The 24,157-nt window shown below is 41.4% G+C and overlaps 1 protein-coding gene across 11 annotated transcripts in view; it reads left to right on the top strand.

The window, feature by feature from the left end:
- Nucleotides 1-24,157, top strand: part of INPP4B (inositol polyphosphate-4-phosphatase type II B) — a 554,905-nt gene that overhangs the window by 288,630 nt on the left and 242,118 nt on the right. For all 11 annotated transcript variants that reach the window (XM_039539756.1, XM_039539755.1, XM_039539753.1 and 8 more), the window contains 3 exons: nucleotides 531-581; nucleotides 5,585-5,664; nucleotides 22,895-23,006. In XM_039539756.1, the coding sequence (XP_039395690.1) occupies nucleotides 531-581; nucleotides 5,585-5,664; nucleotides 22,895-23,006 (243 nt within the window). The remainder of the gene's footprint in view (nucleotides 1-530; nucleotides 582-5,584; nucleotides 5,665-22,894; nucleotides 23,007-24,157) is intronic.

Raw genomic sequence — 24,157 nt, 5'->3', positions numbered from 1 at the left:
GTTTAAAAAATACCCTTAGTTAAACCAGTCAGAGTTAGGGTGTAGAAAACTCCTGAGATAGATACATACGTAGGGGAAGTGTTTATAAGTGTATATGCATGAATGTGTGGACTTTTGTAGGAGAATCTGCAATATAATCCACCCTGTTATATCCATAAGTCATTCTTCTGTTTGAAGAATGTTGGTTCCTGAGAGTGACTCTAGGTAAAGAGGCTGTGAGTTATTTTATAACCTAACAGTCATTTCAGTAAGGGTCTGAAGTTATGAAAGGAGCAGTTGAGCATAGTCCCCTCTCCTGTGGAGAATCAGGAAGTTTCAGAATGATAAATAGGTTTTCAGAAATAGGACTTTGGCAGGATGCCAAAAAAGTTGAAGTGGTAAATTATTAAAAGAAAATAGTGTTTAGAAACTGACTGGATTGGCACCAGCCAAAAAAAAGAGTAGAAAGCAATGGAAATAAATCCATAAGCATGTCTCTCTTATTTCCCTTTCATGGAATACCAAACCCACAACTGATTTGTTTTTCCCAGGTCCGCACCCGTGTCCTGTCTGAACACAAGGAGCCAAGAACAGATGTCGGGGTAAGTAATTTCTGTTAGCTAGGCAGCTAATAAACTTACTTTGCATTAGGAGTTGGGTTAAATTAATAGAGGATCGTGACAGGAGCAATACACTCAGAGATTGATGGATTCTAGTGCATTTACTCCTTAACTCTAAACTTCAGGATTTTTCCTTAAGGAGGATTTTTATGCTGAGGCCAGTCCAGTTTTCTAGGGTCTCTGCTAGTGCCTTTCAAGCAGTCTGGGTTAGATACAGAGCTTGGTGGAAGGTCAATCAGCACTGCCATAGCAGCTGTATTTGGAGTCTGAATAAGAAGTGACATTGATAATATTTAAAGAGTCCATTGTGGTACTGGCCTAATTTAGATTGGGACATGTACAGTATCAAATTCATCTGTGATGGTGATATGTATATATAATAATAAATCCATGCTAGCAAATTATGCTGGTTCCAGTTTGTTTCCTGCTCTATCCAGCACTGAAATTCAGAAGTTGAGGGGAGACTCCCCCGAGCTTCCCCTTTCTCTTTGTCTGCCCTTCCATCATGTGACCTTACCCACTTCTCATATAAATGAATCATGTTTATTACAGTAGTGCCTAATAGGCAACCAAAAATGGTGCCCCATTGTGCTAGGCTCTGTACAAACCCAGAGTAGTAGATGGTTCCTGCCCCAAAGAGCTTACAATATAAATAGACAAGACAGACACAGTAGGGCGGGGGGGAGGACGGGAATGGAATGGGTATAATACATAAGCAGAGTGAACAATGTGATGGTACCACATGTCATTTTAGTTGCATGATGCTTTCGAGGGGTGAGTTTACTTAGCATGTGGATAAGCTAAATAGAAAGAAAAGTTAAGGGAAAGGGAATGAGGAGGACAAGACAGAGAAAAGGAGAGCAAGAGTGGCCAGTGTAAGTGAAGCTGAGGTGAAGAGGCTGTGAGGGAGGGAGAGGGTTGGAGCAAACAGCCAATCAGCACAAGACAGAGAATCTCTAGTCAAAACTGTTGAACATTCTCCAAAGATCTCAGCTTTGGCAGCTTCTGCTCCTTCCTGCTGCAGTCTCTGGCTGGGTCCTCTCTGCACCTAAGGCCAGGTAGCTGGGGGAAGAGAGTCAATGTTTGAGTCTCAGTGCTCCCATAGTGACACCCATCTCCTCTGTACAACACTGGGTCCAGTGGCATGCTGGAGGGAAGGGTAGCTCTGGCTAGACCCCATTTTACCCCCTTCCCCACGTGCCGCAGTGCCTGCTTTGGCTGCTTTCTGCTCTTACTGCCTGGAGTCAAAACATGTATAAAACATGCCTGTTTCTGACTGATGGCAAAACAAGAGCTGGGGCAGACAGCAGATTATGGACCGGAAAGTTTTTAAGTTGGTTTTTATCCTGAGGTGCTGAGGTCCTTGAACTACCAGGGATCATCCCTGGCATAGTTCCAACAGTATGCATTTGGAAAATGTGCAATATGGCAGCAGAGTTAAATCTCAGTGAGCAATCTATATTTCAGCCTTTCACAGGGCCATTGCAGACATGTTTTTCTTTCTTCCTTTTTTCTTTGGCTAGGTAAGTGATTAAGTTTATTAATCAAATAATTCAACACAAATCTCTCATAATTTATTATCACAAGTGTCTCACCAGCACTAGCAAAATTATGGAGGAGCATTAGCTATTCTATAATTAAGGTTGTTTAAAGCTCAATTTTCAAACCTCTCTAAACAACACATGCAAAATTGGATTGGTTTGTAAATTGTCATGGCAATTTAGGGCCCAGGGTAAAGTTGGCACATCAGAAAAAGGAGTCTAAGGCCTGGTCAACATAGCTACATTGGTCCGGGTTGTGAAAAATCCACATTTCTGAGTGACGTAGCTATGCTGACCTAACTCCTGGTCAGTGCCATAGCTAGCCACAAGGCACTCTTTCAAATTTTAGGCCTGTTGCAAGGCCGGGTAACCCATTTCCATCAGATCACTGGGCCATACAACATTTTTTATTATTATTTTGAAGGTATTTTTAAATGAATTTAAGAATATGAAACAGAAAAAATGTTTTGGAATCTGGACAGTTATATTGTATTAAGCAGTGTCCTATGAGATCTGAGAACCAAGATGTTGTAGAGAGAGCCTGAAGCATGGGCCTGGTGCAAAGCCTGAGGCCTGAACAAAAGTCAGTGAGTTATGCCATTAGCAACAGTCACGTCCTGGCAAAAGCAGCTGTTTGCCTGCTTGTCAGTGACTGGTTCATGAACTCGGCACCAGTATTGATAGCATTGCTGCAACACACTGAATATGTAAACACTTTCCAGCAGGCCAGCACAAGAACACCTCATCCTAGCACACAATAAAATGGTTTGACAAAAGTGATGAATAGTGATATTTTGTCAACCATCAGGAGTAAAAGAACAAAGACAGGTGGTGAATAGGAATGTTTTGTCTGAAACATCAGAAGGCAAGTACAAGGGGAGGTAACAAACATCATGAAACATGTAAGGTGATACATAAGTTGTTTGTCTCAGTCTATAAATGTTGGGATACCTCGCTTTAACCCTTTGGCCAGCCTAGAGAATAATGGAAAGTCCTGCCATTCACTGAGCTGTGTCTATTGTCACAGGCATACATGTCTTAGTATCCTCGTAGAGTCTGCCAGGTTCTATTACCATGCTTTATCGACAAATCTGGCCAGGCGCCTTTGTACCTTAACAGATCTTGTGGTCATTGGGCAGTTCAATTGAGGTCTCCTGTGCCAACTATCTGTGCAGAGCTGGGACAGCACACAAAGAAAACACAGCCAAACATCTGATGACACAAGGCTAATTCATGAGGCTATGAGACTTTGCAGTAGTGTAGGGCCTTGTGAGGGGCCACCAAAAATGGGCAAAATGTTTGTTTCTCCCCTCTTCAGTTCATATAAGGAATTGCACTATTAATGTGTATTGCAGTAGCACCTAGAGGCCCCGACCGAGATCAGTCCTGTTATAATTGGCACTCTACAAGAACACAAAGTTTACCATCCAAATTGCATATAAAAATGCAAAGGAATGTTAAGATTGCATAGTCAAGCACTCAAAAGTTACGAAATGCCAGAATGAAGGTTGTATGAGCAATCTTAATTGTTCTCTCTTATGTGTACATATTATGATACAGGCTATGTCTTCTGTGCCAAAAGGTGTGTTTTTACAGTGAGATAGCGAACATGTTACCTATCGTGCTGTAAAATCTTAGCAGAAACAAGGCATTGTGGGAGATATATTAACCTCAGATAGTTTCACCGAGGTAAAAACTACCTCTCCCTTGTCTCTGCTAGGATTTTACAGTGAGATAGGTGAGTCACTTAAAAACGCACCTTTTTGGCAGTGAAGACACAGCACAGTCTTTAGTTACATAATCATACTATTTTACCCAGTCTGTTTCTATCTCATGTCTCCAGTCTGCCTCTTCTTTACTTCCTCCTTTTCGTCTACTCCTCCCCTCAGCCTGCCTCCTTGGCACCTTTTCTCTTTCTCTTGGCTTGTATGTTGTACACTGCCTCCCTTCTTCCTTCCCTTCCTGCCTAACTGTGCAGCCAGGGATGGAAATTGAATCATTACATGGATATCAACATGAGCCCGTAGGAGGCTTTGAGCTTGGCCATACTGAGGACTCAGCTTTTTAAACTTGGAAGCCAATTGTAGGGCTCTACATCTGGGCATTTAAATTGGCACTTAGGTTCCCAGCTATGCATTTTATGTGCCTAAAAGCCTGTCTGAGCACTAAATTTGGAGGCCACATTCGAAAATTCCAAGGCCCTGATTCAGACTGGCCCTACTAAAGGAAGGCAGGATAGAACTCTTACCAGGTGGTGTCATACTGCGGCTGAGCAGCTCAACTGAAACACATGTTGCTCTCCATTTTCCAATGGCTGAATGTGCTACCTCCATATGGCCCGGGCTGACCCTGAGAGCACGTGACCAAGCTCAGATCCTATACCTGGGTTTTGTCATCTGCAAGCACATTGATTTTGGTGTTAGACCTTTCATTTTTGTTAGCCTTACAAAAGGAATAAAGAATAAAATTAATATTATGCAAAAAAACCTGCTTATTTGTTGAAGTTATTTGCATAGTTGATGTGACTTAATGAAAATATCTGTAACTTATTCACATCAACTTCCAGTGTATTTTTCAAAAAACCTTCATGGAAGAAAGTTTTAGGTTATTTTCTTTCCATGCTCATTGTCCTTAGGGTAAGAAGAACTCTGTTGTACAACTGGTAAAGTGAAGTTTTAGTGCTGAGCAGCAGAGGTATTGAGAGAGGGTAAAAAGTTCTCTTGAGAAAATGAAAAAATGTTTTGCATCCTCAAGGAAATTATGCAAAGGCTGACATTGGCAGAAAGACAACATATAGCATAGCAGGTCAACAGAAATTTAGAAAATGTAGCTGGATGAGTATATTTCTCTTTATTTGTACTGGAATAAAATTGGTCCACTCTAGATTGGAAATACCCAAGGAAACGTGCTTACAAACATTGCTATATACTCAGAAAATACAGCGTTTCTATTAATAACTTGTATTGAGCCCAACATAAAAATAACTCCAGCAAGCAAATACATTAATATCTCGAGTTCAAAGATGATAATGCCTAAGGGTTTGAGGAACTAGCAAGAACAACATTGGTAAAACACTAAAGATTTAACATTTGTTGTGATACAGAAATCACTTGAATAGGAGGAAAACCTTCAAACTAAATGAAACTTTTCCTGCAGGTGTACATTTTACAGCCTGCTATTTGTCAGATTGTCAGTCTGATTGTTTTTAATGAAAAAGATGGGCTCCTGTCTGTAAAATCTGAGCTTACCAAATTATTGATAATGGTGTCACTGCTGTATGAAAGTATTCTACGGGATAATACATCAAGCTAGTGGGTTCCAATTTAAAATTTCTCTTGCTACAAAAGACAGATTTGTAGGCATGGGGCTGAAAATGAAACGATTAAAACTTCAGAAATTAATGATGATATCCTCCTTTCTCTCTCTTTCCCCTGTGTTTTGTAGCGAAACTTTCTGGGCTTGGCTACTTTTAAAGTAGGAGACTTGGTGAAGTCAAAGGAACAACAGTTGACCCTTACCCTGAGGTAGGTCTTTTTGTCTATTGTAAACCATTTCAAACTAATAACCCATGACATTTAATGATTGCTGCTTGGCTGTGTTTGAAACTCAGAATTACTTCAGGTATATTAGATGTCAACCTCAAGTGCCTCTGTTTCTACTATGCACAAAACTAAAGAGAAATACCAATTATTTAAGTCAGAGCTTCCCATGTGTCAGGTTAGAAAAGGTTACTCGCTCTTTGATATGATCCCCTACAGAAAAATTGCAGAGCAGCTAAATTGGGGAAGGTCCTTTCAAAGATTCTTACAACAGGGAATATAAATCTTCTTCTCACTTAATTAATACATTATATTTTTGTACAATCCAAATGTTAATATCATGAAGTGACCAGGATTTGAATATTTGGCATGTTTAAGTACACGGCCTGATTCATCACTGCCTTGCACCTTCTGTGATCACTTAATGTGTAATGTAGGTATGAAATGATACCAAATCAGAATTGCAATGCAGAAGTCTGCACAAATTTATATGACTACACAAGGTACAAGGCTGTGGAGAATCAGGCCCAGTGTTTTAGATGTGGCCCTATATTAACATGAAGAAAGGATGGAATGGATGGGTTTGTGTTTAAAACAATGGGCTGGGAATCAGGAGAGTTCAATTCCCAGCTCTGACACAGACTTGTATATATAATCTTAGGCAAATCATTCAGGGCATAATCCATATCCTTTTGAAGCCAATAGAAACACTCCTATTTACTTTAAAGGCTTTGGATCAGGCCCTTAGGACTTGATTTTCAGAGGTTTTGAACACCCACAGCTACCATTGACTTCATCTGGAATTTAAGGTGCTCAACATTTGTACATATCAGGCTCTTGTTATATTAGATCCTCTGATCCCTTCCTCTTCCTGTTCCCCTTGGAGATGCTGCATATAGATGCACCAGAAATCCACATAAAACTAGATTTGGTGGCACATGGGCTGCACATCCTGTCTTGGCGCAGGTAGCCCAAACTCAAATGCGTTTATCAGAACAGCAGTGGTTTCATTGTGCCAAGGGCCTTCAGCACCCTTTATGGAGAGGGCATAATTTTGGTTTTTATGTACCTGCACTCCTATTAAAAGTAACAGGAGTTGCATGTAGACATGCGGGCAGAGGGGAGGTACATACTACTTGGCTTAGAGACCATGATGTATTGACAAAGTGCATTGATTTTCATTCTCCATATAGCATAAAATCACAATATAACAAAATATTAGTTTATAGCACTAGCCTTAATGGGTTCCCAGAGGGTACTGGGTCTGAACTAAACTTTTGTAGGATTGCTTTTTGTCAAGTTTTGTTTTTGTCTTGTACATTTTTTTGTACATCTAATAGTAAAAGACAGCAGTTTAAAACAATTCCAATTGAACTCCAGAAAATTAAATTGTAGACATTAGTGGGTTGAAATTTAAGACATTTTCAAAAAAATATTATGAACGTTGATTTGTTTCTTGAGTATGGCTGTGGGCCAGATTCACAGAATTACTGTTCTCTCATTATGTCACCAGGCAGTGCTGAAGGAGACAATACTGCCCATACCTCCTCAATGGCAGTAAAATCTGGCTTCGAACTCTAATAATAAATCCCTTCATCAGCCAGTCTGCAATGATGATGGCATTCCCCATTCTCTGAAAGATCCTTTCATTTCAAGTGTATTACTCTCATTATGAATATTGCCACAGGCTTGTGCTCTGTTACCCATCTTGTTCATGTATGGGATGTCACTAGGTGAGATAGGAAGATGTGCCGTCCTTTGTCACTTCTGTATTGGGTTATTGTAGTGTGATTTCCACTGAGCTACACAGGGGTAAAAGAGGACAAAAAATAATGGTGCTCTTCTAATCTCTCCCCACAAAATTAAGCTCTATCCATCTGTGATGCTGCTCTCAGTAGATTGTATAGATATTTTACACAGGATCATACATGCTGTCTGAGCTCCACTGAACTCCTCAGGTTTGGCTTCCCCTCTGTGGGTCTCCCTGTGGTCTATACTGTACTGTACTACTTTATGAACATAAGGTTATATTCAAATTTCAACATTTCATTTTGTCCTGTACTTGTTTCTCAATGTTCCAAGCATTTCAATACAGTCTGAACTTTTATTCAAGGATAGAGGGTAGGTATATTTGTCACGTAGATTTTTAGTAATACAGTGATCTTTCCCCTTTATTATGTTGCCCCTTTTGACCCAAGTGGATAGTCAAAGTTTGGGGCCCTGCAGGGGAGTAAAAATAGATGGTAGTCATGTATTTTTTTTTTGAAGATTTGTTTATTTACAAAGAATGTACAGAGTCCTGTGTCTCTGAATGCGAAAAGAATCAAATAGCAAGAAACAGCACCAGAACACTCTTTGCTGCCTGCTCCTCTGAATCAGGAACCTCTCCACAGGTTTCTGCCAGGGTCAGACATGCTTTCAGCTGCTCTTTCTCACACATGCTCATGTGCAGTCTTTCTCTCTCTCCCCTGAAGTCTGGTCCACACTTAAAAATTAGACTGACCTCGCTACATCTTTCAGAGCTGCGAAAAATTTCATGCCCTGAGTAACAAACTAACCCCCAGTGTGGACTTGTGTATGTTGAGGAAGAATTCTTCTGTAGATCTAGATATTGTCTCTTAGAGAAGCAGATTAACGACATTGATGGAAAAATCCCTTCTGTCAGTACAGGAAGCATCTACACTGTGGTGCTATAGTGGCACAGCTGCAGTGCCATAGCTGTGCTGCTGTAGCATTTGTAGGGTAGACATACCTCCACTGTCTCTGCTCTGTCTTCCCCCACACCTGTACCACCCAAAACATCACTCAGCAAAGCTCCTGAGCAGGTTCACACACTACTTTTTTCATGGATAGAGTTTACGCTTACAGTTGTGTTAATTGAAAGGTGAGTTTACACCTATCAACCTCAATTCCACAGCAAGGTTTCATCCAGTTTATAACACCAGCACCATCTCAGCATTACCCATCATTCCAATGAAGCCCAAAACAGTGACACCCAAAATCCATCCCAAACAGAAAGAAAAGAAAATAAATTTAAAGTGATACAAGGTTAATTATTTACATTTGTGCAGTGTCTTCCTGTTTTCATATCACCAACTCACAAAAATTTTATTCCCACCTAAGTCTCTGTGTCTTTTTTTCTACCTGGATTTACACTCTGACCATTCTTTCCTAATTGGGAATTCAGTTCTGTAACAACTTCTCCATCCTCAACTTCCACATTCTCAGATTCAGGGGGCAGCCGAGCTAAAATTCTGTCCCTCTGATACCCTTTCAAATGATTCTTATGGATAACTTTGGGTTTAGTCCTGGGACTCACTAAATCCCATACACAACATCTTTTATCTTTTATTTGGGTCTATAGGGCCCCTCCCAAGATTTATCTAGTTGAGAGTTCCTCCCTTCTTTCTTCTAGGATTGTGGAGCCAGACCAGGTCCCCTCTTTTTAAAGTTTCCCCATATGACCTTACATCATATAGCCTTTTCATTTTGTCAGAGGCTGTCCTCAAATTTTCCCTAGCAAAGGTGTAAACTCTTTAAATTTTGTATTGTAAGATTTCTACGGAGTCCAAATAGTCATACACTATCCTGATATCAAGATCCTCTCATTGTGAAGTTTTTAGTTGCTCTGAGGTCCATACCTCGTCCCCATTCCCATTCTTCCAGTGGATGAACCATGAACATGGGCCCCTCCGTAAATTAGAGGAAAAGAGAGACACACCCATCCCTTTTAGTAACAAATTCCTTGCTCTCCTACTTGGGGTAGTGTTTGCAAATAGCTTCCCAACAAGGCTGTCTGGACAAGCATTACCACGCTTATGGCTAGATGTGAAATCGTAGTACTGCCATTTCTCCATCCACGTGGCAAGCTGGCCCTCAGGATTTCTGAATATGAAGAGTCATATAGGAAAATATGGTCTGTCCTTATCATAATCTTCTCCCCATACAAGTAGTGATGAAATCATTCTATAGATTTAACCACCTTCAGGTGGTGCAATCATTTCTCTTGGGAGAACTTACAGTAAAAGTTTAATAAGCTACCACCCTCTGAAGTTCTTTGTGTTTGTGTGTTAATACTGTCACCAAGCACTAGCATCTGTGTCCAATATGAATGGAGTTTTGAAACATGGATAGGACAATACAGGAGCAGTAAGCAGAGCATTTTTAACTCTGAAAATGCTACATCACTTTCTGCTGACCACTGAAATGGTTTTGCCTTCTCACAACAACTTGTGCAATGATTTTGCAATATAGATAAATCCACAAATGAACCTCTACAATAGGAGCAGAGTCCTGTAAAATTCTGCACATCAGTAAGTAGGCCACTCTCACATTCCCAGAATACCAGATATTCTGGTATTTCCAGGAACAGTGTGGGCCTGTTCCTATTGGCGTGATCCAAGGCCCCTGGGCATGGCCTCATATGTACTGTCGTGTGGGGGTGCCTTTTGAAGAGCACACTGCCCCACGTCTAATTTATAGAATATCAGGGTTGGAAGGGACCTCAGGAGGTCATCTAGTCCAACCCCCTGCTCAAAGCAGGACCAATCCCCAGACAGATTTTTGCCCCAGATCCCTAAATGGCCCTGGGTTTGGCAGGCCAATGCTCAAACCACTGAGCTATCCCTCTCCCGTTTGTCTCAGTACGAGTTGGGGAACAAACATTAGAAAAGCAGGGCTGTCCCGTTTAAAACTGGATGTATGGCCAGCCTACCTGTAAGTGTCAGGGGAGTTGGCCAGTTTAGTACACCCTCAATTTTCTTTTTAGTAGTGGAAATTCCCTCCTCACTTATTGTGTGCCCAAGGCAGACTACTTCTTTTTTGAACAACTCACATTTATTTGGGATCAGTTTCAAATTGTCCATCTTCAGTTGATCACAGACTATTTATATACATGTTTTAGTTCAGGCTCAAATGTTTTAGCATGCACCAAGATATCATCTAGGTATAATGGATAAGCTGAAAGTGGTATGCCATGTCTCCATTAGCCTTTCATATGTGGCTGGTGCATCGCACAAGCCAAAATCTATCACTTTAAATTCCCACAAACCTTGTTCTGCTGTGAAAGCAGTTTTTTCTCCTATCTTTTGGACGCACTTCCATTTGCTGATACTCGCTTTTAATCTAGAAAGCCAGATTGAACCAATTACGGAGTTCAGAGTATCATCTATTCATATTAATGGATAAGAATCCTTTAAAGTGACTTCATTTAATTTTTATTGTCCACACAGAATCTGGTACAGCCATCCTTTGTCTTAACCAGAACTTTGGATGAGGCCCAGGGGCTGATTGAAGGGTACGTTATGCCTTTGTGAACCATTTTTGCAATGGCTTGTAGTGCTGCTTCCCTTTTTGCCACTGATAATGGGTAAAGTGCCTGTTTAATGGCTCAGTTTACCCCAGTACCAATTTTATGATGGATCAGTGTAGCATAACCTATATTTTTGTTGGATTGGGTGTACAACCTGATTCCTAACCAGAAAGTGTCTGAGTGTTCTGATATTCCCTATTTAAATGTACAGCTCTGCACTGGAATGAGTCCAACAGAAACTCTGGGTGCATACCTTCACTCCCTTCTCCTTTGTAGTTTTCTTCTGTATCAGTTTTTTACCAGATCCACCATTTCATTCCACAACTGCAGTTCCCTTTTTCACTATTTTCTGTTTATCAAAAACATTTGATCAAACGAATTGGGATCAGTTTTTGTTTCAGATCCACAAGACCATTAGCAGCTAAGATTCCTCGAGACTCTGGGTCTTAACAGGTTTCAACCACTCCCTATATTTGCCTTGCTCGAAAGCTTGTAGCTCTTAGAAGGGTTTCTTCCCCTGGAGGCAGGAGTTCACTTACTGCAAACCAGTTGCCTACAAACCGTTTGTCTCACCTGGGCCATAAAGGGAATTTCCACAGACTGAATTTGAAAAACACCTCTCCTGGCATTGATTACACAGTTTTTAGCTGTAATAAAATCCAAAATAGTTCTTAGCTCATCTACTATTTTAGCCACTTAGACCTCTTGCTCAAATTTCAAAAGTCCAATTTGCAAATCCAGGTTTTGGACAGGTGCTCTTGCCCCAGTGACTGTCTCAATTTGAGACCAATTAGGCAGTTCAGTTTTGGATACTCTCTTCCCTAACCTTTTTAGCATCTCCAGTCTAATAGGTGTTATGTATGAACCCAGGTCAATTATTCCTGAACACATCACAGATCCTCTTATGCACTGAATAGATGAACTTCCATTATTTTTGTCTAACTGCCTAGATCTAAACAAAAATTGTGGGGCTGAGCTTTATATCTCCAAGTTTTGACTCTCAGTGATGACTTTCGGCTTGTGCAGTGTCCCCATTTCCTGAACTGGGGCAGAAGCTTTCATTAGATACTTGAGACAGACTGTCTTGGCCCACGTTACATTTCTAACAATCCTCCTTTTGTGGCCCATTTTGTCACAATACCAGCAGTTAACATAACATTTTCCTTTATTTTGCCTTGTTTACAAACCAAATTATCATGTGTTCCTATCATTCAGAGCAGTCACAAACCAGGTTAGAATACCCTGTTGCTTCATGCATATTTGATACAGGGCTCATGTTTGATATAGAAGCTGATCACCATCTGATCAGCTTCTGTCTTCCTCAGTGGCAGCTGCTGCTTCCAGTGAACTACTGCAAGCAAAGATTCAAGTTCTGTGGCAAATTCCACAGCCTGTCAAAGTGTCTTTGGCCTCCTTTCATCGATCTTGATGTGCAAGTTCTAATCCAACTGAGCATCTATAAATTGGTCCATTGCCACTCTGTTCTGGAAGGCCTTGGCTGTAGCTGGGTATGCCATGAGCACAAGTCTCTCCAGGTCTTCTGCTAGTTCAGGTGGTGGTCTTTTTGCGTCTCCCTCTAGTTCTTAGCTGTGCCTTGGCTAGTTCATATTCATGGCTAGCTTCAAACCACATGTCAAGGGCCTGTACCAGGTCTGGATAACTCTGTCGCTTCTCTGGGGGTAAGTTCTGAAGCACCATCAGAGCTGGGCCACCTAAGTAGGCTACTAGTAACCCTGCTTTCTGTCCATCTTCCCAGACATTCATTTGAGTTATAATGTTGAATTGAGCCAATAAGCCTCCCAGGGAGGTTGTCTCAAAAATAGCGGGGTTTTGCATCACAAGAGCTAGAACAGGCCAACCTCTTCTCTTTTGGGCCTCTGTGTGCTACAAAGGGGTAGAAAACTTTTGTAAATGCCAGGTCTTAACAAGTCCTCTGGCTGGCTCAATTCCTCATATAGGCATCTGCCTACTGCAGTGATGATCTGTGAGGCTTTGATTTCTTTCTGGAGCTTAAGTCCTTGCTGCAGCTCATCTCTGTTAGCAAGTCCCATTTTGGCTAAAGCTTGCCTGGTCTCCACTACTTCATGGAAAAACTTTTGGTTTGCAGCAGTCAGGTTGCTGGTCTCCTCTTTGATGCACCTTGCCATTCTACCCTGCAGCTGGGCTTCCCAACCAGTCTGGACACTTTGCAGTTGTTGCTCTAACAGAGCTTTGACCTCCACCCTAAGTCAACCTTCAGCCCTTTCTGGATGTGGAGATGCTGCTTTAGTTTCTTTTGTGGAGTGTTGAGCTCCTGTTTTAAATCTTAGCCAAAAGAAATTGAAACATCTATGATTTCTGCAAACACCACCACATTTGCGCCATTCTGGTTCAAAAGGAATACTGTCTCACGATTTTTCTCCTTCAAAACTGGATCCCACTTTGACACTAATGTTGGCTCTTTTGACCCAAGTGGCTACTCAAAGTTTGGGGTCTGTGGGTGGTCCAGTTGGGAGTAGAAACCAGGTGTAGTCAGGTATTTCTTTGATGCAGTTTTGTTTGTTTATAAAGAATGTGCAAAGTCCTGTGTCTCTGAATTCAGAAGGAATCAAATAGCAGCTCTTGCTCATATTACCAAGAGCGCTCTTTTCATCCTGCACCTCTGATCCTAAAGTCTCTTCCCATGTTTCTTCCAGGGTCAGCCACAGTGCTTTCAGCTGCTCCTGTTCGCTGGTGTGCTCTGTCTCCCACTCTCATTCTTTTTTATCTCCTCTCAGTTTCTTTGTATTCTGCCTCCCTCCGCCTCCGCCACACACACCCAACCCAAAACAATACTCAGCAAAAGCTCCTGGGTGGGTTCACAACTCCTTTGTGTGGGGTTTATGCCTGCAGTTCTGTTAATTGAAAGATGAATTCAGGCCTACCAATGTCAATCCCATAACAAGGTTTCACTCCCTTTATAACATAGGCTATGGGTATCATCTAGACATGATAAATCGACCCCCGAGCACTCTCCCGTCAACTCCTATACTCCACCGCCACGAGAGGCTCAGGTGGAGTCGATGGGGGGAGCGGCAACAGTCAACTCACCGCAGTGAAGACACCACAGTAAGTTGATCTAAGTATGTCATCTTCAGCTATGTTATTCACGTAGCTGAAGTTGCGTATCTTAGATCGATTCTCTTCCCCCCGCCCCCAGTGTATACCAGGCTTATATCTACACTACCACAGTAAGTCAACCTAAGCACACAATTCCAGCTACATGAATATCGTAACTGGAGTCGATGTACCTTAGGTCAAGTTACTGCGGGGTCTACACCACGGGGCGGGGAGGGGTGGTTGACGGGAGAAACTGTCCTGTCGACTTACCTTACTCTTCTCATAATGGGTAGAATACAGGGGTTGGCTGGAGAGTGATCTGCTGTCGATTTGGCCAGTCTTCACTAGACCCACTAAATCGACTGCCAGTAGATCAATCTCAGAGCGTCGATCCCGGCTGTAGTGTAGATGTAGCCATAATGTTGCCTTCTCCTCTACTAGTGGGAACAGTACCCAGACTTTCCATGATAGTCTAGTAATAGTATAGTAGTTGATATCTTCTTATGCTCCCCAGGCAGCTCTGCTGATGGTTGTATGGTCGCAGTTGGGTTTACCATGTAGTTAAATGTTCATTTGTTCATTGATGATCTTGGATTTCTATGTGGCTTTGTCCTTCTGGATTATATTTTTTCCCTTGACATTCAACTGGAACAAATCCAAACTTTTTTTTTCAAGAGGAGATAAAATATATATTTTCTGACATATGAAGTGAAATTGAAAGGCTGGGATTCAGAGGGCCATAGGATGAAGACAGCATTGAATCTGAGCAACATTTAACATATTTAATGAAAGAAAAGGAATTTGGCTGCGTAACTTCCTGAACCAGTAATTAGTACAGAAAGCAATGTATTTGAACTATTGTTGCCCTTTGATGGTCAATTTGAGTCTGTGCTCAACTAGCTATGTTTTACTTAGGCTGCGTTCTGAAATTATTTCCTTGCTGCTTCTTGTCATGATATGCCACAGGAGGCAGATGGACAGCAGCTTGGCTTTAAACACTAGGCAGGACTCCAGAAGAGCTGAGCAAAGCTTGTTTTGATAAAAACCTTAACCTTATATTGAAGCAGTGACAGGAGTGAATACATTGAACTCTAAAAAGTGTCATTCATTTATCCTAAATTTTAACATTTTATTCATCAATGGAATAGTTTGAAAACAGAAAGCTGATTGACATGGGCTTTGAGTTTCACATGATAAATAAAAAAGACAATGTTCATATACGAAAATAATTAATACATTTGTCATAAGAAAATGTGTTCATGTCTTTCAAAATATATTACTTTGGTGGGAAAAGAATTTGCGTTGAACTATGTATTAGTCTGCACTACTTGCTCTGAGATTGGAACAATTGAAAGTCATACATTTTCCTTTTCAGGCAATCTCTCATTTCTCATTTATAATTTACAAGGCTGTGCAAATACGCAGTCTGCTTCTCTTTTGCTTTGTGTTCATAAGCCATTTTTATTAGTGAAGTTACGGCCATGGGAACCAATTATCAGTTCCGAGTTTTCATATTCAAAATTTTTATTAATAATCAATAAAGTTATAGAGGAGCAAAATGGATTGAAGTTTTCAAACCTTCAAGCAATAGTAAAATCTTAATATACTTTTCTTGTTTGGCATCTCATATGTATATAACACCATCATACTGTATTACATTAAAAGCACAGAAGAACAATTGTTTTAAAACCTTATTTCACTTGTTTTCAAATAATCCTCTAAGATCTCTTGGAGAGTACCCAATAGTTAAATAGGCAACACCATGTCTGCAAACAATGATAGATATGTTCCTTCAGATTAAAGGACACTAGGGTTAACTCGGGTTTATAGTACCTTATGAAGAGTACAAATGAAAGCAGTATGTATGGGGAAATGCACGTTATTCGAGCAATCTGAACATATTAATTGCACTGGGGGCCTCATTTTCACTATTCTACTGTGGTTATATGCTGATGTAATTTCAAAAGTCTTCCTACATTTTTTTTGGCCTGTCTAGCACTCCGTAGTGCCCTATCTGAGAAATAGTCTTCAGGACCAAAATGTAATTAAAATCCAACTCCAAAAGTTATGGGGGCAAATTCACTGCCTTGACAGCACAAATGAGGAGAAACTCCCTAGCAGGTGTAGAGTCAGCAAAGCTGGTTCCTCTGCTACCCCGTCATGCAGCAATGGCACCCTGTGTTCTGGTAATCACTAGCTGGCACTCTGACCTACTACGGAGCCAAGGGTGACATGAGCAGAGAATTAGAATATGTCTCCACTTACCGGGGATCGATGCTGTGGCAATCGATGCACCAGGGGTCGAAATTTTTCACAGCCCTGAGCAATATAGTTAAACTGACCTGACTTTATAGCGTAGACCAGCACTGGGTCTGTCTGGATATCTGCAGCTGATGAATCACAGAATTCACAGGTTCAGTGACCTTCATCCTCAGTGAATTTTGAAGCTTTCAGAATGCTTCGCTCCAGAATTTGAGTGAAAAGTCTGACAATATGACAAAATAGAAAGAGCACATGCTCTGATATTTTTACATTTTTTTGTGAATATTTCTGTAGCTAAAGGCTTCTGTCACCACTCAGGCTATTTCAGGAAGTGGTGCTGTTTCTCATTAAGGTCTGGTCTGCATGAGTAAAGTTATACCAGTATAGCTGTATTGGTTTGGGATGTGGGTTATTTGGCTTCCCAAACTGGTTTTGCTGCTTAACCATACTGGTATAATTAAAATGGCAACCTTTCTAGTGTAGACAAGCCCAAAGTGACCCACTTCTTTGTGACTGAGCAGTGAAGCCAAGCCCCAGCCTTGTGGTAAGGAACACTATTAGGCATGATCTGTTAGAAGAGACAAAGATATCACCATAACTTACACAAGATGTGGGGTGTTAATGGGGTCTTGGCAAAATTTCAACTCTGGTAATCACATATTGCCTATTAAAATTGCTGCCTCTTTTATTTTTTTTTTAAACTTGGATACAGTGTTTTGTTTTACTTCTGTTTCTGTCTCCTTGTTTAGGACAGCTATGTGCTTTTACATAGTTACTGTGTTTCATTCCAGAGGGAGCTGGAAGTTAAGGGATACTTTATGTCTATTCTTTTTAGGCCCTCATTTTGTAAAGTTTCATTCTGCAACATGACAGGCACAGTACACATGCAAGTTATTTATTTGCCCAAGATTTTGAAAAGTGACCATTGATTTTGGATGGATACTCAGCACTTTCTGAAAATCAGGCCCCTTTAAGGTGTCTCAGTCTGGACACCCTAAAACTGGGGCAACCCAAATCAGTGGTCACTTCTGAAAATGCTTGGTTATTTATTGATCTCTGTTATGGTTGTTGTCTGTAAAAGTATTACTTTTTTACCAGGGGGTTACAGAGATTCCATATAGGTTCCGTGTTTCAATTTGAATAAGTATACAGAAGTGCAGATGCTTATCAATATATATATCCTTGTTTCTTACATAGCCCAACTTCCAAATATCTCTCAGATGTCCAGCAATTCTTGTGAGATTTACACCACATCCTGGTTTTGGCTAGGCCAAAATACCAAGACTTTGTCTAGACTAGAATTTAATAGTGTGATGTTAGCATGTGTTACATGATAAGAGTCTGATGTAGACAAGACCTTTAACACGTTCTGAGCTGGTTTCTTTCTTCTTGTCTCCACTAGACTTTTACAAGTGTTAGTTAGCACATGCTGACATGGCATCTTTAAATCCTAGTCTAACCAGGCCCAAGAGAATAACTCTTCTTGAGTTATGTCACCAAACAGGAAACAGCAAAGGCATATCCAAACCTTTCCTCTCTGCCCCCAAAGTGAAAACACTCATCCATGCGCTGATTATTTCCCATCTTCATTTCCCCTCCCCACCCCCTCTTTCTCATCTCTGGAATCTCTGACATATCTATCATTTCACTTGTCCATCCAAAACGCAGACAGTAAACTTATCTTTTTTGCCCTTTGATCAGACCACTTCATCCTTTGTTTCCACTCTCATCCCATGCTCCCCAACATGGATTTTAAACTTCTTGTTACCTATGTTCAAGACAAGTGTCCATCTCTGAGCTCATCTCATACAAATGGTCTTTATGTCCCCTCCACTTAGCCAGGATTGCCAGTCTCCAAGGCTTGTTCATCTCTTTCTGCCACTCCTGTTTCTGTGCCTTTTTCCCATAAGCATGGAATGCATTCCCCATTCTGGTTTGCTAGACCTTCACCCTCTTTATAGAAGTGTTTGCATGTGTGCGTGCATGCAAGAAACTCAGATTATTCCTGTAGGTTTCTGGTGCATCTCATCTTCTATATTTCTGTCATTCGGATTGTAAGCGGTTTATGGTGGGGACTGTCATCATTTTGTATCTTGTGAGCAAACTGTTGGTGATTAACAAGTTAGTATTGTAATTACTAGTGTAAATGCAGTATAAAGCACACCAAAGTAGGGAAATTTCCTCTAATTCTTCTTTATTTAATTGTCTGTGTATGTGTATATCTCTGTTCTATGCACAGTATGACATATATAGACTACACAGTATACTAATTCATTAGTACTTAAGCAAATATCAACAATCAGTTGTTTTAACCTAATGTAGGTGGGATCTGTGGTCTTTTTCACTTCTTGTTTGTTTATTTTAGTGCTTCATTTCTCTCTTTTATTTTTCTCTGTCCAGGCAAGATTTTAATCTAATATTTTGTGTTTGAGTTCTAAATGCATAGCATGTCTGCCTGAAAACCCTCATGTACTAATGGTACTTTAAATTCACAGTGTCTGACACAACTAATGATGGTTTCTCCCTGGACATTTATAGAGGTTTTTTTGATTTGTGTGCCTGTAACATTCAAAAATAAGATTTGTTTTCATATTGTGATTTAACATTTCTATTTGCTGTGAGGAGATGAAAAAGGGGAGGGGATGGGCCAGAGTATCAAGATCTTGGTGTTTTCATTTCATTCTATTATAGTGCATTTCTTTTGTAGGTAGAATCAGACCTGTTGTGACCAATACATTCTCAAATATGCTTGCAGGTTTATTTTTTGGCCTGGAAATTTTGTTTCCTACAAAGAGTGAGCGTAAGATTTTACTTTTACATTTTAGTTTCAGTCCAAGGCGATAGAAAAGCTTAAATTCATCACTGCTTGACATTCTTGGTTAAATATTTAAGGCTAATTGGTAATGTGATTGAAGTTTGGCATGCTGATCAAAATGCATTAAACTGTTGTGAACTGTCAGTGTTTTACCAGTTGCACCTGACATGATACATAAGTTTTAAAGGGTATATTTGACCTGGCAACAGCAGTTTGCATTGCTTATTCCCTTTCTCCTCATAGATTGATTTATCTATTCAGTACTGGAGCTTGGTCTACCTGTGCCAATTGTTACACAAGAAAGAGAAAGGAGATGAAAATTTAGGTCAAAGCTGTAGTCTGTATTAATTCAAAGGACAGAGGGAACTGACACAAATCCATTAAACTAGTGTTACCTTTTGTTTTTTAAAAGGACACTAGCAAATTATTTTCAAACATTTTAAAATTGTTTATGTACTGTTGATAATAAATACCCATGGCGACCTGAAATCCTGATTCTTTACTACTCATTTCCACCCCGTTTCATGCTCATTTGTCAGTTAATGTAGGGTTGCTTGTGTGCTGAGCTGCTGGATTGTTTGTTTGTGTGTGTGTGTGTGTGTGTGTGTGTTTTTGTTTTTTATTATTGTTTGGTGCACTTGGTTTGTAGCAAACAACACCCCACATACATACCACACAAAGATTTATATAAAATTTTACAAAGCTTATGTTAAAAAAAATTGTTTTTCTGTATTGTCAGAGTACATACATTTAAATGTCTTCAATTTTAGATAACAGTGGCTAGTACCAATAAGTAAACATTTATCTTAAACCACAGAGGTCACTGCATTTTCAGATTGTATTGTCGGAACAGGAAAATATCCCAAATAACTATGGTGAACAAGGCCATAATCATGAAAAGACCTACACATGTGCTAAACTTTCCACACTCTGAATAGGCCCTTTGACTTCTTTTGGGACTCTTCATAGTGTATAAAATTAAAGACATGTGTGAGAACAGCGCAAAGTCCCACTGAAGTCACTGGGGCTCTGCACAGGTGAAAGGGAAAGCTCCCAGGGTTCTCATTGCAGGATCAGGGCCCATATTACCTTGGGGAAGTCACTTAATCTCCCTTATTTCCTGCTTCCTATGTGAGGATTGATTAATTAGTTTTTGTAAGGAACCATAAAAAGGTTGATGTTGAGGAGGAGGCATACAATGTTTTCTCTGAGAATTCTCCCAAGAATGTGGTATACTTTAAAAAAAAAAAAAAAAGTTATTCTGAAAGTTATTTTCTCCTAACATGCCAACCTTGTAGCCCCCTTCTCCAGTGCCTTCCTGTTTCTTATCATACCATAACAAATTCAAGCTCCTCATTTTCACCTATACAGTCATAGGGCTCCGCAACCATAGTGACTTCTGAAGCAGCCAGTGTGGCTGACCCCAGGGGAGCCCAAGCAGCTGGCTCAGGGGGCAGCTGCTCAGGTGGCCCCATGGACAGCCATACCGGCCATTGCTGGCAGCGGCGGCTCCAGGCACCAGCACTCCAAGTGCATGCCTGGGGCAGCAACCCGTGGGAGACTCCCTGCTGGTCCCTGCGAGGGCAGCAGTCAGGCTGCCTTCGGCGGGTAATTCGGCAGCAGGTACGCCGAATCCGCGGGACCAGGGACCTCCTGCAGGCATGCCACCGAAGACTGCCTGACTGCCATGATTGGGGCAGCAAAAAGCTAGAGCTGCCTCTAACTGCTGGAGTGGCTCCGCAGCCAGCCACTCGGGTGGCCCCCCAGACAGCTGCACCGACCACTGCTGGAGCAGCTTGGGGCCAGCCGCACTGGCTACTGTTCGAGTGGTCCCCAGGCAGCTGGTCCTGTGGACTGCCCAAGCAGCAGTCCCCGGGTTGGCCAGAGCAGCTGCTGCTCTGGCAGCTCCCGGCAGTGGTTCCTGGGGCGGCTGGAGCAGCTGCTGGTCCGGTGGCTCCCGGCAGCTGGTGACACTGGTGCACACACACCCTGTGGCAGCCCCCTGAGGCGCCTTCTCCCCCCCCCCACCCCCGCAGCAGCAGCTGCCCCAAGATTGGAATTTGTAGCGAGAATGAGGGAGAGAAGTGACTGCAGAGATGTATTTGAAGGCAATATGAAGGCTATGATTTAGTCAGGGGTATTTTTAGTAAAAGTCATGGACAGTTCATGGGTCATGAATTTTGTTTATTGTCCATGACCTGTCCATGACTTTTACTAAAAATACCCCTGTCATTTCTCCCCCTCATTCCCTCTACTCTTCCCAATCTGCTCATCTTACTATGGAACTCCCAGTATCTCTTTTAACTGCTTGCAATTTTATGCCTCTTACCATGCTGCCTCATACACCTGGAATAGTCTTTCACTTTTCATCCTCCAAGTTCCTTGCTCTCCTTAAAACCCAGCTCTCCAACAGTGCATCTTCCGTTCTTCTCACTGTTCATAATCCCCCAAACCTCCCTCTCCTAGTCCTGTTTTGCAGTCAGTAGGAGTTGAGAAGGCACCCTGCACCTTACATGCTACAGATACAGTCTATCCCACCATAAATTTAGAGATCCATATTTGAACTTTATATCTTTGACAACAAACTCAGTAATACAGGAATGTTTCTTCCCTGCTTATTTGCATGGTACAGTAAAAATATCTCCCCAATAGCTGAGGAATGGTATTGGTCCTTGCTATAGAGAGGATTGCCAAAGAGTGTTCAAACTTGCTTCACTATTTTGGTTTAGCAGCAGGTTTAGTGATACACAGTGTATATCCTTTCCTGACAGATAGTGTTAGAAACCAAAGTATTGATGTGTGCAGTAAATTGACAGATTATAAAATGGGGCATTGGCACAATGTGTAATGGAGTTTTCTTAGAAGTACTCTAGGCAGGGGCAGCTCTATGTTTTTTGCCACCCCAAGCACGGCAGTCAGGCAGCCTTTGGCGGCACGCTTGCGGGCAGTCCACTGGTCATGCGGATTTGGCGGTGTGTCTGCAGGTGATCTGCCAGTCCCGCGCCTTCAGCGTATCCACCGCCGAACTGCCGCCGAAGCCACGGGACTGGCGGACCTCCCGCAGGCATGCTGCCGTAGGCTGCCTGACTGCCGTGCTCACAGCAACCGGAAGGCCACCCCTTGCGGCTTGCGCTGGTGCCTGGAGCCGCCCCTGACCCTAGGTCAGGTCTGCACTACAAATTCACATCGGCACAACTGCATCGCTCAAGGGTGTGAAAAAGCCATGACCCAGAGCAACATAGTTATACTGACCTAATCCCTGGTGTAGGCAGCATTCTGACAATGGGAGATCTTCTCCATTGACATAGCTACTGCCTTTTATGGAGGTGGATTAATTACACTAATGGGAGAAGCTCTCCCATCGGTGTAGTAGCATCTTCACTAAAGTGTTATGGTGGCATGCAGAGGTGCTGTAGCTTTTTAAGTGTAGACTTGCCCCTAGTCAGAATAACATTTAGAACATTCATGGTATTTGTGGAAGAGTTCAATCTTCTTTTAGACAGCACTCGCTCATCTAGAGTTTTAACTAATATATTCAAAGTTCTCCTTGTTATAAGCCATGTTGGACAAATACATTGCTGTCCTATTGTTACCATTTACTTTATGGTAATAGAAAATGAGTTTAATACAGATGAAAGCGGCTACAAAATGAATAGAAGAGCAAATGTGTACTGACATAAATATTTGTATTGAAGTGACAAGAGGCTGCTGAAGAATAAACTTTTAATTTTACTTATTTTTGGTTTCAGAACTTCTGATGGTGGAAAGACAGTTGGTACCATAGGTGTCAGCATTGTGAAGATGGGAGAGATAGAGGAGGGGGAAGTAGACCACATCACAACAGATGTGCAGAGACAAAAGGTATGAAATCAGTCAGCTCATTGCACAAATTAAATTAGAATGATCAGTGGTGCCAGATGCCTATATTACTAATACCACACTGGGATTTAAGTTCTCATTATTCAAAAAACCTAAATGAGAAATCCGCACTGGAATGAAGTACAATATGTGTGCTCAGCTCTCTCAACTCAAAATACATTTGCATAGAGCTGTGCCAAGTGATACTCTGTTCTCAGACGTTCCCCTTCTGTTTTGTTAGAACAAAAGTATTCATTTAAACCTCAATCAACCATAATTAACCACTACTTGAGAGCTGTCAGAATGTAGTATCAGGCACTAGTGTTGTGAAGGGTAAAAACTTGGGTTTGGGTTTATTAATAAGCACAAAATACATAACATGAATTATAGGCCAAGCTGCCTTCCCAGGCTATTCCTCTCTTGGTGCAGCTTGGCCCTACAATTTAAATTCCTCTTCTGTGAGAGGACCACTCCCCTCATCCCCAAGCCCTGTTGTTTAGTCGAGGCAGTTAATGAGCTATATTTACCATAGTGAGTCTGCAGGAATTAATTGGTAACTCTTTGCTGGGTTCCAGTACTTGTTGATGGGGTGGGTTGACAGAAGAACACAGCAAACTTGTTACAGCCATAGTTTCAGTGGTCTTTCAATGCATTTGTTAATGTGTGTAAATGGGTATTTGCATGTGTAAATTAAGTGAGACACAGTTACCCAATTTCCTATTTGTTTGCACAAACAGGTAGGGTGCAATTCCAGAGACAATTTTTGAGGAAGTTACACTACTTCCTCATCAATATATTGAAATACCCCCAACCAATTAGTTTTGAACTGAGTGTAATATTCAGTATGCTGAAAGTCTGCACATTCAGGTGGAGGGAAACTGGTAGCCAATCCTAGATCTGGGATGTTGATTGGTACAAAAAGACCACCTCCAAAGGGCAACATCTCCTCCTTGTTTACAAACCCTTTCACAGTACACTCACAACCCTCCTACGACCAGATGTTCACGTGAGGATCTGGCTGTTAGTACCATTCAGAATTCAGAGTAGGGTGAGGAATTACTAGCATTAGTAGAGATTTCTGTCCTGATGTTAGTAAGCCCTGAACGTTTTACTAAGTGCAAGGTCAGCCCAAAATAGAAGGGGGAAATACTAAA

The sequence above is a fragment of the Mauremys reevesii genome, linkage group 5, assembly GCF_016161935.1.
Source record: "Mauremys reevesii isolate NIE-2019 linkage group 5, ASM1616193v1, whole genome shotgun sequence".
Lineage (NCBI taxonomy): Eukaryota > Metazoa > Chordata > Testudines > Geoemydidae > Mauremys > Mauremys reevesii.
Note: the sequence above shows the minus strand (reverse complement) of the source record. Positions and strands in the feature narration are given on the sequence as shown.